Source organism: Ranitomeya variabilis, chromosome 6, assembly GCF_051348905.1.
Source record: "Ranitomeya variabilis isolate aRanVar5 chromosome 6, aRanVar5.hap1, whole genome shotgun sequence".
Lineage (NCBI taxonomy): Eukaryota > Metazoa > Chordata > Amphibia > Anura > Dendrobatidae > Ranitomeya > Ranitomeya variabilis.
This window is the reverse complement of record NC_135237.1, coordinates 155837971-155852281: the sequence shown is the minus strand read 5'-3', so window position 1 is coordinate 155852281 and position 14311 is coordinate 155837971. Positions and strand designations below refer to the sequence as shown.

The 14311-nt window shown below is 40.2% G+C and overlaps 1 protein-coding gene across 10 annotated transcripts in view; it reads right to left on the bottom strand.

Annotated features, from left to right (window-relative positions):
• Window positions 1-14311, bottom strand: part of TPK1 (thiamin pyrophosphokinase 1) — an 854031-nt gene that overhangs the window by 799132 nt on the left and 40588 nt on the right. For 5 of the 10 annotated variants that reach the window (XM_077269139.1, XM_077269141.1, XM_077269138.1 and 2 more), the window contains exon 2: window positions 8232-8293. In XM_077269139.1, coding sequence (XP_077125254.1) covers window positions 8232-8274 — 43 coding nt within the window. In that variant the 5' untranslated portion in view covers window positions 8275-8293. Of the gene's footprint in view, window positions 1-8231; window positions 8294-10941; window positions 11046-14311 lie in introns of those variants that run through there. The other 5 variants (XM_077269134.1, XM_077269135.1, XM_077269137.1 and 2 more) reach the window with 4 other exon arrangements.

Here is a 14311-nt window from a genome sequence, read left to right as displayed (position 1 = left end):
CGTCGCACGACGGGTGCGACGTGTGGCAATCCGTCACAATGCGTCGCTTAATGTTAATCAATGGTGAAAAAACGCATCCTGCAAACACTTTTGCAGGATGCGTTTTTTCGGCAAAACGACGCATTGTGACGGAATGCAGTTAACGCTAGTGTGAAAGTAGCCTTATTTGCATATTGGGACTTTAACCCTGCTTCTGATTGGGAAGTGAGCACGGTCACGGTCAGAGTGAGCACTGTCTCAATGATGCTGGTGTGTGTGCAGCCCCACGTACACGCAGTTTCTTTTTTCAGACGCCGTTCGGTACATTAATACACCCAGAATTACAGTGAGCTGTCTCTGAATAATATTATTAATAACATGAATGCCCTTAGTTGTCATATTGATGACTGAAACGTACACAATACGCACTTTGTTTTTAACTTTTGTTTCCCCCCCTATTTTCCTCATAGATTGTAAACTTGTGAGAAAGTCCAACACATATCAAGAGGAGTGAGGACGTATGTGTTACTCTGTAAAGTCGTAACTTGTTTGTACAAGTACCCTCTGAATTGTCAAGTGCTGCGAAATGTGCTGGGGCTATAGAAATAAAAAAAACTATTACTACAAGAAGTAATTACTGATGATATTAATTTGGTTGTATTTATATTCCAGAGAATGCTTATATCCCAATTATCGACTAGTCTAAACAGGCCACCAAACAAAATGCTGGTTCGTCGGGTGAAATAACTACTAAACTTACTTAAGAAATTATTGTTACCGGCAGCATATCGTCCTTTAAAAACAGGACATTTGCTGTCGAGAAAAATTATATTCTAAGGGCACAAAACTATTGTATTAAATGGGTTGTCCGGTCTGGAATGAAAAGTCTGAAGTCATTCTGTAGGACTGCAGACTTGTGAATCCTCCCACTACATGTACATACTTCTGGCTAGAACCCATCTAGCAGGCTGGGCCTTGCTGAATACACTTATACTGAGAGAGGCAGGGCCAGTCTTCTGGGCTGGGCCAGGAACTGCACATCTGCCCTTAGTCAAAGAAATTGTAATACACTTTATTACACAGCTTGTTTGTTTCTACTGCCCTTCCTGTGACATTTAATTTGAAAGCAGTCTCAAACAGGATGTCACAGGAGGCTGGCGCTGCACTCACGTCCCTACAACATCTACCGCCCCTCCTGGAACAAGACATCATCACAGGGCAGTACTGCAGTTACATACTACAGTTTCTAGCATTGCCGACCTCTGAAGATGTCCAGGATCCATGGTGATAAAAGAGGCAGGAAAGGCGTTTCCATCTCTGCCACCGCTACTTCTAACTGCAAATGAAGATGTCAGGGGGCTGAAATAGAAGCAGTAACAAATAGTCATCGGGGACAGCACTGGTGTCACGCACTGCTTCTATGTCCACCCCCTGATGATTTGTTTGAGGATGGTGTAGAAGATGTGGTGTGGCCCTGGTGTTACTCACTGCTTATATCACCGCCTCGTTCAAACAAGCAGCGAGGAAGATAGAAGCAGAGTGTGGGTGTCGCACTCACATCTCCCACAGCTTCTATTACCATGAATCCTGGGTATCTTCAGAGTTCAAAGCAAAAAACGGATGATTTCCTGTTCCAGGAGGAGTGACAGATGTTGCAAGGAAGGGAGTGCAGCAGCAGCCTCCTGTGACGTCCCGTTGGAGACTCCTCTCAAACAAAAAGTCACAGAAAGTACAGTAAGAGAACACATATATAGATTAGCAGGGTAGGAACAAATGTAGGGTATTGTGTAATAAAGCCAATTACAAAAGTGGCTGGGTTGTAAAGATAGATACCGTATTTAGAAAGGACCTTTTAGGTATGGGACCAATTATCAAATTACAAATACTTCACATTTCTTTTCGGAGTCTTCCCAATATACCAAAATACCCGAAGTTATAAAAATGGAAAAAATTGCAAAGCTACTTTGAAAATAAATTTTGCAGCTACAACATAACTTAGGCATTGTCACCTAAATGAAAAATATGACTGCTCAGAAAAATAGATATACATCGAATCACATTATTTAAAAATGCCCCAGCTGAAGGGCACACAATCACTCATAAAATTATGGTTTATAATTACCATGTATTACGCATGTGAAATATAATTAGAAATACATACAGAGGATAATGACTTTTCTTGCGCAGTGATGCCAGAAAGACTAGTATATGACTGCTAAGGCCATTGCACTAATCGGCTGTACAGGTCATAACTGACGACTTATAAGCATAGGCTGTCAGGGGTTTCCAGAAAATTGGCGCTGGATTGGTGGAGGATTGAAAAGATACTGGTATGTTTTGTTTACTTATAACATCTACATCTCCCCCCATACTCTAAAGTGCTGGAAAATTCCCTCGATGTTTTACTATGCTCCAAGAACCTTGAAGGGCCTTAACTATGAAAATGCATTTAGCACATATTCACAGTCACACACAAGCTGACAGTAGATCTTCGGAGACCAGAGTACATAACAAATAAAGGAAATCAGGACATTGTTGATTAAATATATTAGCATACTCATGAATATTTTCATATCTTATGCATGCCTATGTATAATTTTTATTTTTAACTGGGCACCCTAATTATTGACAGGTCTCTTCAGGAAAAAATGTCAACCAAGTCTATCAGGGCCAAGAGGGAAGAAAGCAGCATTATAATGACAGATTTTCATAAAGGCTAATGAACATCTCCAAAATGGAAATAACGATTTTTTTTTAGTAGTTAGTTTAGTAGTTGTCTTAAAGAGGTGGTCCACTACAATCTTTATTGTGCACATTAATTTAAACCACTGAAATAAGTATTTTTTCTAATAATGTTTTCATATTTGCCTGTGAGAGGCGCCATCTCTGCTAGCTCAGTGCAGATCATGTGACCCCCGATGCCTCCTGTGCTCATATCCAATAAGGCCTTGTCAACTTCCGTACTCTGAAAATTGAAGTTGCATCACCGGAAGTTGACATGAAATCACCAGATATCAGCAATGGCTACAGCCAGGGGTTGCATTATCGGCACTGAGCGAGCGGAGATATCACTGCTCACAGTCAAATATGAAAAAAGTACGTATTGGAGAAAATACTTATTTCAGTGGTTTAAATCCATGTGCACAATACGGATTGTAGTGGAGCACCTCTTTAAGTTAAAAAAAAAAAAAGTTGCACTAACATTCAGACTGTAAATTGTATTATTTTATTTTCAAGCCCACTCCCAATCCATAGGCAGTTTGCGGCCTGCTTCTAGTTTCTGATTATCTCACGTGGGTATGTCCCTCTCAGTAATGCATGCTGGATGTGAGGTCTGTGTGTCCCGGGAGCTGCCACCTTTGCTACCTCATATGTATAATCACACACGAAGAGCGCAATCACTGGAGAAGGACATCACGGTCTGAATAATAGAAGGAACAAGGCGGAGAGGAAGATCAGCAACTCGATGGCTTGATACTATCAAGATAATGGGAGAGAAGACCCTTGAGCAAAAAAAAATTAGGCTTGCATAAGATCGATCTTCCAACATATCATATATCTATCAAGTCGTCATGGCTCAAGATCGCACCGAATGCCACTAAAAGAAGAAAAAAAAACATTTATCACAGCTTTATTTCTGGACTCCCTACAGCTTGTTGGAGCTATTTTCTAACTCATGTTGACAAACTCTGAAGAATCGTATGACTTTCTATATACTCTGCAGAGTCTACTGTGGGTTCAGCCTTCTCATTATATATAGCCTATGTGACCTACCCCCTCCCCAATTTAATACAGTACAGCCTGTGTGAATTGTCCTTTTTATAGACATGGATGTTTATGTTTTTCTCCCGCTCAACGCTGCTTGAATCTCTAACACTGCTTTTGTATCTTTGGAAGAAACAGGAGGACAGTCGACTGTGAAGGCGTTACACAGAAACTACAGCAGCAAAATGGTTGGAAATATTTAATGAAGACTAAATTTGGCACTTAGAAAAAAAATGAAAAATAGAAAGAAATAGGTGCTTGAGTCCATAGTCACTAAAAAATATGTAAAGTTTTTTTCTTGGTCATGCAAGTTGCCTATTCAGAGAAAAAGAGGACTTGAACTCAATAGCGCCACCTGTTGGAAGTAGCGATCTTACAAGTCACAATCAACCCTTTAACGAGTCTTGCAATATGACTTAGGATAAAAGCCAAATCAGAATCTCAATTCGCAGACACCGTGTTTAGGGCTGTTGACCCTCGTCAGTGCGAAGCACGAGAACGGATTTGGCTAGGTGAAAGCCTCTGGACTGGGGTCTAAGGGGTAAGGTTTCTCCTTATGGAGAGTGACATACCATCTCTGGCTTGTCAAGGTAAGGAGGCTTATTCGCCGTGCAATGCTCCTCTGGGAAATGTAACATGCAAATTGCCTCTTCAGAGAAAAACAAAACTTTGTAATTGCAGACTTCAATTGCAGAAACATTGTCTTACATATATTTCACAAAAGTATGTTAAATGTCAAATATGTAAAAGCTAAATCCATTTTTTTTATAGGAGACTTTTCGTTTCCTTACCCTAAAAGTACTTTGATAGGGAAAATTCTCAAAACAACAAACATTTATAAGACTGCAAGTTTCTTTCTCAAGTGCTTTAACAAAAGGATAATAAACCTGTAATCCTGATGTAATTTCATACATATTATATCTATTTGTGCCTGGAAAAATACCCAATTGTTATTTCAAAACATAAAATAAGTTGCAATAAAAACTTAACATTATTATTGTACATCATGATTTTTTTTTTCTGTTAGAAGTAGTTTCTTTCCCAACATAGGAAAATAATGAGTATACTTCAGGAGGATTAAGTTTTATTTGTTAAATGAAAGCAATTAACATTTTTATGTTTCTAAAGGTATATTGGCCTAACAGGAAAGAAGGTTTTCAAGAACATCTTTTCATTTCATTTGTTTCATGGGAATGGCCTATTATTCATAGCAGATTAAAAAAAACAAAGGGCTCTTGTGCATGAATTAAGACAGACGATTTTCTGAAAAGTCATGTCTTTGATTGCCAGCCTTGGTAGGCATGACAACTTCCCAAAGGCAAAAAGCTTCTAGAAGAATAAATCATGCAAGGTACCACCTGGGAAATCAATTTTAAATGCGTGTGCTTCTACAAGAAAGAGGACTTTCACACATAAACAGCTATCTCTTCATGTCCAGCTAGGCAAATTCTGCACTTGTTGTTATGAATATAAAATTACTTTGACCTGCCTTTAAGAGTAAGCAGAGGAAACTTATGTAGCAGTGGATTGGGGAAATCAAATTTCATCTCAGGGGAAACTGATGACTTTGGTGTAAATAGACCAAGGGTCAAGTTAGCTCCCTTGATGGAGATTACAAAAGAGAACTTTTCCCAAGTCCAAACAATATGTTAAGAAAATGCGGCAAAAATCTAAATGGTCATTCATGGAACGCTTCATACCAAGGAGAGAAGAGAACTTTTTAAAACACACTATTACAAAGCTCGAGTGGCTTTTCTTTTCATGTTTGCTGTATTTATTAAGTGGATGACAAAAGTTATTTCCAGGTGAAAAAAGAAAAAAAAAATTTAATTATTATGGTCCCAGATTACTACTTGCAATTGCTACTTTATGACAAAGCGCTGATCTATTTGTTTGAACAATTTCTAATCAACTAAAATAAAATTGTTTTTAATATAATCCTCTTAATATAGACACCTTGATGAGCAAGATCACATAATGCAGTCTAAAAGATGTGGAAACCATGCAGATACATACCAGGAGTTGTAGTTTTGCGCTTGTTTGAAAGCATAGTCTGTGGCAAAAGTGTAAAAAAATGGTGGTGCACTAGAAGAATTTTAAAGGGAATCAGAGGGTTGTCCTAATTCCTCTAAACCATGTAACGTGTAACAGGTTAGTTGGCTTCGTGAGTGCTGAATTACTACAAAATAAACTTTGAAACTGCAACTGCGCTTTGCTAATCAGTGGTTGAATAGTCGAGGGAGGGGGGGACTTACTACTCTGGATTAATCATACCTGTAATCATGTAAGCACGCACCTGAGGGCGCAAGTGATATCATTTGCAAGAGAGACGTCATCGCTAGCTCTTCGCAAATATCTTGCATGCACGTGATGTCCACCATCCCAGAGTAATGAAGTCAGGTGTACATCCCCAGGTCATCAAGTGAACTGCTCATGCTCAGGTAGAGACGTAGATCTCAACCAGCCATGAGATTTGCAAAAAGTCAGTGGTGATATAGCTCTTCCAAACCATGTCTTTTAGTTCCACAGGGGTGTGCTTACATAATTAAAGGGAGACTATACAGGGGAAACACCACCCCTAACTTCACAACCAGTAAGTAAACCACAAATTTTCATTGCATGAGCGCAGTTTCAAAAACGGGCTTGTGAGAATGCACGGAAAGGTTGCCACACATACATAGTGGCAGTTTTGGGAGGGATGGGGGGAGGATGGCTGTTAGGTTCCTGCTAAAGAAGTTCAAGTAATAATCACTGTCCTTATATCATGTTAGGGCACATAAACATGTTGACCCCCTTTTCTGAGCCAGAGTAGATAAGCACTAACGGGGAGTGGATGCCTCTCTGTTAAACTTGACACAATCATACGTCACAGCTGCCAAGAAACAGAACATTTACCGGTGCAAGGGTTTCCCCTAGAGAATATTACTGTATAGCATGTGCCTTGTGTCTCATGTAACGCATGATAGTTTATTTAAATTGTTTACTTTTTGTTATTTTTGTAGATTATTTTATTCTATTTTGGAGCTTTCAAATAAACTGGAAGTTTTGCATGGAATTTAATTCACCTCTTCAGAATATTTTGGTTCTGGAACAAGTACCTTAATTACTTCAAGTAGAGAATCACAGGATGTGAATTTCATGGAGTAATGACTGATTGCAGTTCTTGTGACTGGGACCTGAATGCTTTGGATCTACTGGCAACCTTAATCAGGATTTGTCATTTATGAAAGAAATCACTTCCTTTAACTGCCATTAACTGATATATATATATATATATATACACACACACACATACTCTATTGAAAAATACTGAACATCACAAGGGAAAGTGCATGCATGGTGACGTGCTCAGTAGTGATGAGCGAATGTGCTCTGATAATGTGGTATCTCAGATGTGCTCGGGTTTTATCCAAGGTGTGCTCGAATAATATGCCCAAGTACCTGTGGCTGCATGCAAACGTGAAAAAAATAAAGGCAGAACTCACTGTTTCCTGTAGTGAAAAGAAGTCCTTTATTTCAATTCATACAGATAAAGCGGCATAGCAGCGTGTGAGGGGAGATATGCAGGGAGATGGAAGGACGATGGCCATTTTGCACACAGGTGGCGCTTCTACGGCGGCATGTTTTGAGGCTGTAAGACAGCTGCAATACATACGGGGATTGCCTAATAAACAGGCATTCCTCGCTGTTTAACAGCCATGAATCATGCAGCCTCGGGGACTTGAACATATTATTCGAGTACGCTGAAGATACACGTTATCCAAGCACATTTGCTCATCACTAGTGCTCAGTTTCATTCAATGGAGGCGGCTGACAAATGGGTCTGGTCACATGGCCTTCCATCAGCGGCTATCTTGGGACAAGACATTTGTACAGAGAGGAAGCCTGAATAAAACAAAGGGGTGGCACTATGCAAATGAGGACAACATTCCATAACTTGTAATACAAAATATTAGTAAGTGCTTTTCTCCAGCACATTGGAGAAAATAAAGTAGATAACCTCTGCTATTGTATTTTTTCTTTTAATCAACAAGGTAAAAATAAATACAGTCTAAAGCCCACTATACACATTGGATGGCTGTCAATAGAACAAGTGTGGCTGGCAGTCATCTAACATGGATCTCCCATTCACAAGAGCGCTCATTTGGCTGAGCCTTCCTGTGTTCGCTTTATAAGCGAGCCACCACTAGACATGGCGGACAATGGCTTATCTCTGGGAGAACAAAAGAATTGGCAGTCTGAAATTGTACATGCTGGGTCCTTAACTCCCCGACCATTAATTGTCCAAGGCCCTCATACACATAACTGCCAGGAGCACCCGTGAATATCGGAGGGTTCGTCTCACATTACTCTAATACAAGTCATCTGTTATATTCAGGCAACACTTAACATAAATCGCTGCAGAAAAAAAATCTAAAACTCCCAAGAGAAATTATGTTTAAAACATTTAAATAACTATTTTTACCCAAGAATTTACAATTCCTTACCTGATGACTGCAGACAAGCCAGCGGGGTAAACTCTTTCTCCATTCCCAGCGTTATCTTTCACCTAGGAATAATTAATATTAGAAGTTTATTTAGAAGGTAAGAATTTGGTGAAATCTAATTGCTTTCTTTTTTTTTAAAATGTCAGTTGCTGTGCATGATGGAGAATAGAGTTTAGTGCTTTGGAATAACAAATGCAAGCTTATGCATTGCAGACCGTCACTTGGCAATGACTTTGTGCCATTTGTGACTTTCAGGTTGTAGATATTCACTTTGCTTAGCAGTGCTATTTTTCACACACTCAACTCTGTGAAAATGGAATCTGAAGCTACATATTGGCTCTATCTAAAGTTGTAAATGAACTCTCACCACCGAATGAATGTCCAACAGAGAACTGACAACACCTCTGAAAAAACACATCCTAACTAAATATACAGTGATAACAATGCTATGTTAAAGTGATCTTAGTAGACAATGTGATTTTTCTATGAGTAGTTTTTTCAATTAAATATGCAAAGGTTTTTTCCCTATGATTACAATGGAAGTTGTCAATCAACGACAGTTTATCTTCTGATTTAGGCAAAGTTTTACTGAGAAATCAAGTCAAGACTAATACACAAAAGCCACTGAATGGGGCACGACGGGATATTAGCACTGTTGCCATTAACCATTGCATGACATGCTTTCACTGCAGCAACTGGGTGACATTGAACCATTTTATACTGGTAATATTAGTCTGATATTTCTAGAGAGATCTGTCATCAGTACTATTGGTAGGTGTCTTAGCTTGCTTGGTCTAAGAAATCACATGGTCCAAAAGTACGGATGGCGATACACCACCTGGCAACAGGTCTCCTTACTATAACTGGACTTCTGAAGCTGTGGAGTCTGAATCCGAATACCTTCAGTCAAACTTTATATGTAACTTTGCTGTGGCAAAATGTAACCCATAAATGGATAACCAAGGTTTATGAACTACCAATCAATTAGCAATTACAAGGTCAGCAGGTTACAGAGTACTTTTAAAATATAACTTTTAATCATGGAGAATAAAAATCTTAAGGCTTGTGGCCAAAAAACAAAACAGAAATTAATTTCTTAAAAACATGACCATCATTTGTATGGGTATGGTTACAATAGCATGTACTCACAAATGATGTGATACCTATCTTAGTGGTATGTAACAATCAGTACATAGAAATAAGTAGTAACAATTTCACTGTTTAACAAGGTGGTGTCCTAATATGATAAATCCAGGTCAGATCCCTTCTTCTAGATGAACTAAATTCTAGATGCTTGTGTGGGAACTGTTACCAAAAAGCCACACAATTCCCCACAATTGTTGTCCCAGGGATCAATAAACAAAATGCCCCATGGTACTCCCAAAGCGTTTCATCTCTGACTCATCAGACAGGGACCAAAAGGGGTACAGTGAGGAAAATAAGTATTTGATACACTGCCAATTTTGCAAGTTCTCCCACTTACAAAGAACGAAGAGGGCGGTAATTTGTATTTTAGTTACAGTTCAATTTTCAGACAATGAATATTAAAAAAAAATCCAGAAAATTACATTGCAAGACTTTCATATAATTAAATTGTATTTTATTGCATGAAATAAGTATTTGATCACCTACCAACCAGGAAGAATTCTGGCTTTCACAGACCTGTTGGTTTTTCTTTAAGAAGCCTCCTACTCTACACATTACCTGTATGAATTGCATCTGTTTGAACTTGTTATCTGTACAAAAGACACCTGTTCACACACTCAATCACACTCCAACCTCTACACCATGGCCAAGACCAAAAAGCTGTCTAAGGACACTGGGGACTAAAATGTAGACCCTGCACAAGGCTGGGATGGACTACAGGAAAATAGGCAAGCAACTTGGTGAGAAGAAAACAAATGTTGGCACAATTATTAGAAAATGGAAGAAACAAGATGACGGTCAATCTTCCTCGGTTTGGGGCTCCGTGTAAGATATCGCCTCGTTGGGTAAGGCGAATTCTGAAAAATGTCAGGAATCAGCTGAGAACTACACGGGAGGCCCTGGCCAATGTCCTGAAGAGAGCTGGGACCACAATTTTAAACATCACCCTTAGTAACACTACACCATCATAGAATAAAACCCTGCAGGGCACACAAGGACCCCCTACTCACGCTGGCACATGCCCAGGCCTGTTTGAAGCTTGCCATTGACCATCTGGATGTTCCAGAGCAGGCATGGGAGAAGGCCATGTGGTCAGATGACACCAAAATAGAACTTTTTGGTGTCAACTCCACTCGTGCATTCAAGAAGAAGGCTGAGTACAACCCCAAGAACACCATCCCAACGGTGAAGCATGGAGGGAAACATATTTTGGGGGTGCTTTTCTGCAAAGGGGACAGGATGATTGCACCATATTGAACGGAGGATGGATGGGATCATGTATTGCAAGATTTTAGCCAACAATCTCCATCCCCAAGTAAGAAGATTGAAGATGGGTTGTGGCTGGTTCTTCCAGCATGACAATGACCCGAAACACAGCCAGGGCCACTAAGGAGTGGCTATGTAAGAAGCATGTCAAAGTCTTAGAGTGGTCTAGCGAGTCTCCAGACTTATACACCAATACAAAATCTTTGGAGGAAACCTGAAACATCTGGAGATCTGTATTGGCCAAAATCCCTACTGCAGCGTGTGCAAGCTTGATCAAGAATTACAGGAAAAATCTGACTTTTGGGCAGATCAGTGACTTAGTGGTTAGCACTGCAGCCTTGCAGCACTGGGGTCCTGGGTTGATTCTGAAAAAGGTCAGCCTGGTCAATGTCCTGACGAGATCTGGAACCACAATTTCAAACATTACCATTAGTAACACTACACCGTCATGGAATAAAACCCTATATAAGAAAAGCATAATAAATGTCCGTAATTGCAAACAAAGGTTTCTGTACTAAATATCAAGTTCTGCTTTTCTTTAATATGAAACACTTATTTCATGCAGTAAAATGAAAATGAATTATGTAAAAAATCATACGATGTGATTTTCTGGATTTTTTTGTTTTTAAGATTGTGTTACAGTTGAAGTGTACATTACAGACCTCTCCATTCTTTGTAGGTGGGAAAACTTGCAAAATCAGTAGTGCATCAATACACCACTAAAAAAATAAGTAACAGACCTATTGGCTGAAACAAACAATTCCCACACAAATACGTGGTAGTGATTGAGGCTCCGGAGTCTATTAAACAGAATTGCGTTGCAGCCGGGAGCGTCACTTCTGATACATCTAGAGATGTAATTTCCGGTATACCTTCTATTGGAACACATGATTGCACCGCACGCATTACTTCCCATGCGCCGTCCACCAGAACGCATTGTTGAGATACATAGGTCACCAGAAAGCACGGATAATAATGGTAATTAGTGTGATGGGCCTGTGTATAACCAAAACAAAACTTACAATGAGAAACTATCATCTATAAATACACCAGTTTCCATTTGCACAAACATGGGAAGAGGGTGTTGTGTGTTTATTAAAAAAACATCAGAACAACTCCAAACTTCCATACAAATTAACAAACTGTGAGGGAGGGAGAGGGAACAAATACTCCAACTTTCCCAGAATATTGGAAATAATGTTTCCTAAAACTTCAATAGTTATTTAGAGGGAGGTACAAGGATGTGGTATAAGGGACTACAAAAAAAACAAACAATAAAATAGATTTGTATCGATGGACAAATTCATGAAAGGGTACAATGGGAAGATGGTCTGGGAGGCGAGGAAATTTGATGGATACAAACACAAATTTTCCCTTTATTGGAACTAACGCTGAAAACCTACTTAACAGCGTATGTTGGCACCTTAAAAATTATGAAATAATGCCCCCATTTGACAGCGTCTGTCCCTATATATCCCTATTCTACAAGACACAGCTTACGGTGAGGGTTTCATTGAGACGTAAAAGGAGCTTGTGTCCCGAGATGGTAAATCCACTTCATTCCCATTGTAGCACACGTCCCAATTTCCTCCTCTCCCAGGGATGCTTACTTTATCAATTCCCATAAAGTTCAAAAGGGAAACCACCATTATGGGTGGCAAATGCCTTGCAAAAGGAGTATATTTTTTGTTAGCGATGTCCCAAAAGCTGTTCTCCAATTCTTCTTAATTTGCCACTTGTCTTCCCTATCTATTCTAGGCTACACTGACGTGGCTTTATATATAACACCTTTTGTGCGACAGTTGATGTAGGAGCGAATTTCAAATTCTTTGCTTATCACTGTGCTGGTAAAGGTATTTTATGCAATAACTGGACGTGTAATGCATCCACTGCATTTGAAGCAACCCTTGATGGTAGATAGCCATATTTGTTTAGGGGGAACAAGTGGCTATGGACTAACCTGTCACCTATAGATTTCCCCTCTTTGAAAGCAATAAAGGGACGAAGACTGACTATCTTCCCAATGTCACCATCCATTTGTACGATCGGCCAATGTTTCTGCAGAATTGAGGGGACCTGTTGTGAGCCATTATCAAAGCTGGTGATATAGCAAAGAGAGGCCTGAGATGCTTCTGGGAGGGTTGGAATCGTAAGTTGAGCTATATTCCTTTCCTTTATCTCAAATTTCTCTGCCAAATTCCATCAGGGTGACCTGTCAAGGAAGAGTTTGGGGAGATCTCTTGCTTGTTTTTTAAAATCTGTATCAGAAGAGAAGTTATGCCATACCCTCAAATAATGACCCTTGAGAATTCTTTTTCTCAAGGGTGTAGGGTGGTGGCTATCCCGTAGTAGGGCATTAGATAAAGTGGGTTTTCTGTGGATATTTGTTTATAAGCCACCTTCTGGTGTTTTTTGTATAGAAATGTCCAGAAATCGAAGCATCGTAAGAGGACACTCAGATGTAAAAGATAGACCCAAAGAGTTATGATTCAGTTTGGTCACAAAATTGGAAAAACTGTCTGGGTTACCCATCCATATAACCAGGACATAGTCAATTTAGCGTGACCATAGGCCAACTCTGTGGATGTCCTCAATATCACTCACCAAAATCACACAGGTTCAGCTTCAAGACCCCTAGAGTGAATGATTGAAGAATATAGTGGACCTCCCACCAAGAAGTAATCTGGTCTTTATATATTTTTTAACAGCTCTTTAAAGTCACTATTGTAGGAGGGGCGTGTATTTTGGTTGATAGAAGTTTTTATCAGAAAACATATCCCTTGCTTCTGCAATCCAGGTATTAGTATCAAAGCCCCTGGAAAGAAAGCCTGCCATACCACAATATAGATCAATAAGTGATTTATCAAGGTGTGTAGACTACCAATCAATTAGCAATTACAATGTCAGAGGGTAGAGTGAACTATTAAAATATAACTTTTAATCATACAGAATAAAAAGCTTAAGCCTTGTGGCAAACAAAACAGACAGTAGCGCAGCTACTGGGGGGGACAGAGGGAGTCATCGCTCTGCGCCCTGTCACATGCAAGGGCCCACCGAGAGTCATTGACACTTTTTGATGAGGCAGAACACCGCACAGGAGAGCAGAAAAATGCCTGCTCTCCTGCCTGACGGAGTTTCTGCAGCTGGTAGCACAGTGGAGTCTCCCTCCTGCAGTGTACGGTGCCGGTTTTACGGACCTGAGGAGCTTCTTCCGGGTGGCAGTTTGGTGCACACTGGGATTGGCTCAGGCACGCCGGGTCCTAGTGCCCACCAGTCATTTCTCTCAGACACTTCCTGGTCCTGCCTCACTTACTGCAGACATGGTAAGTGGCATGTCATGGTCACTGGGGGGTGCATGTGAGAGGAGGGGGGGTATTGTGAGGGCTGAGGTGGGGGAGGGGTGACAGGGCACTGGGGGTGAATGTGAGAGGATGGTGTATTGTGAGGAAGTGGTGACAGAGCACTGGGGGTGAATGTGAGAGGATGGGGATATTGTGAGAAAGGGGGGACAGGGCACTGGGGGCTGAATGTGAGAGGATGGGGTATTGTGAGTGCAGAGGTGGGTGAGGGGCGACAGGGCACAGATAATTATGCTGTTTTGTTAGGAGGTTATATGCAATCTATTACATGTAATAGTTGCTGTCTGGGGGGGCTGAAGATGAGGTGGT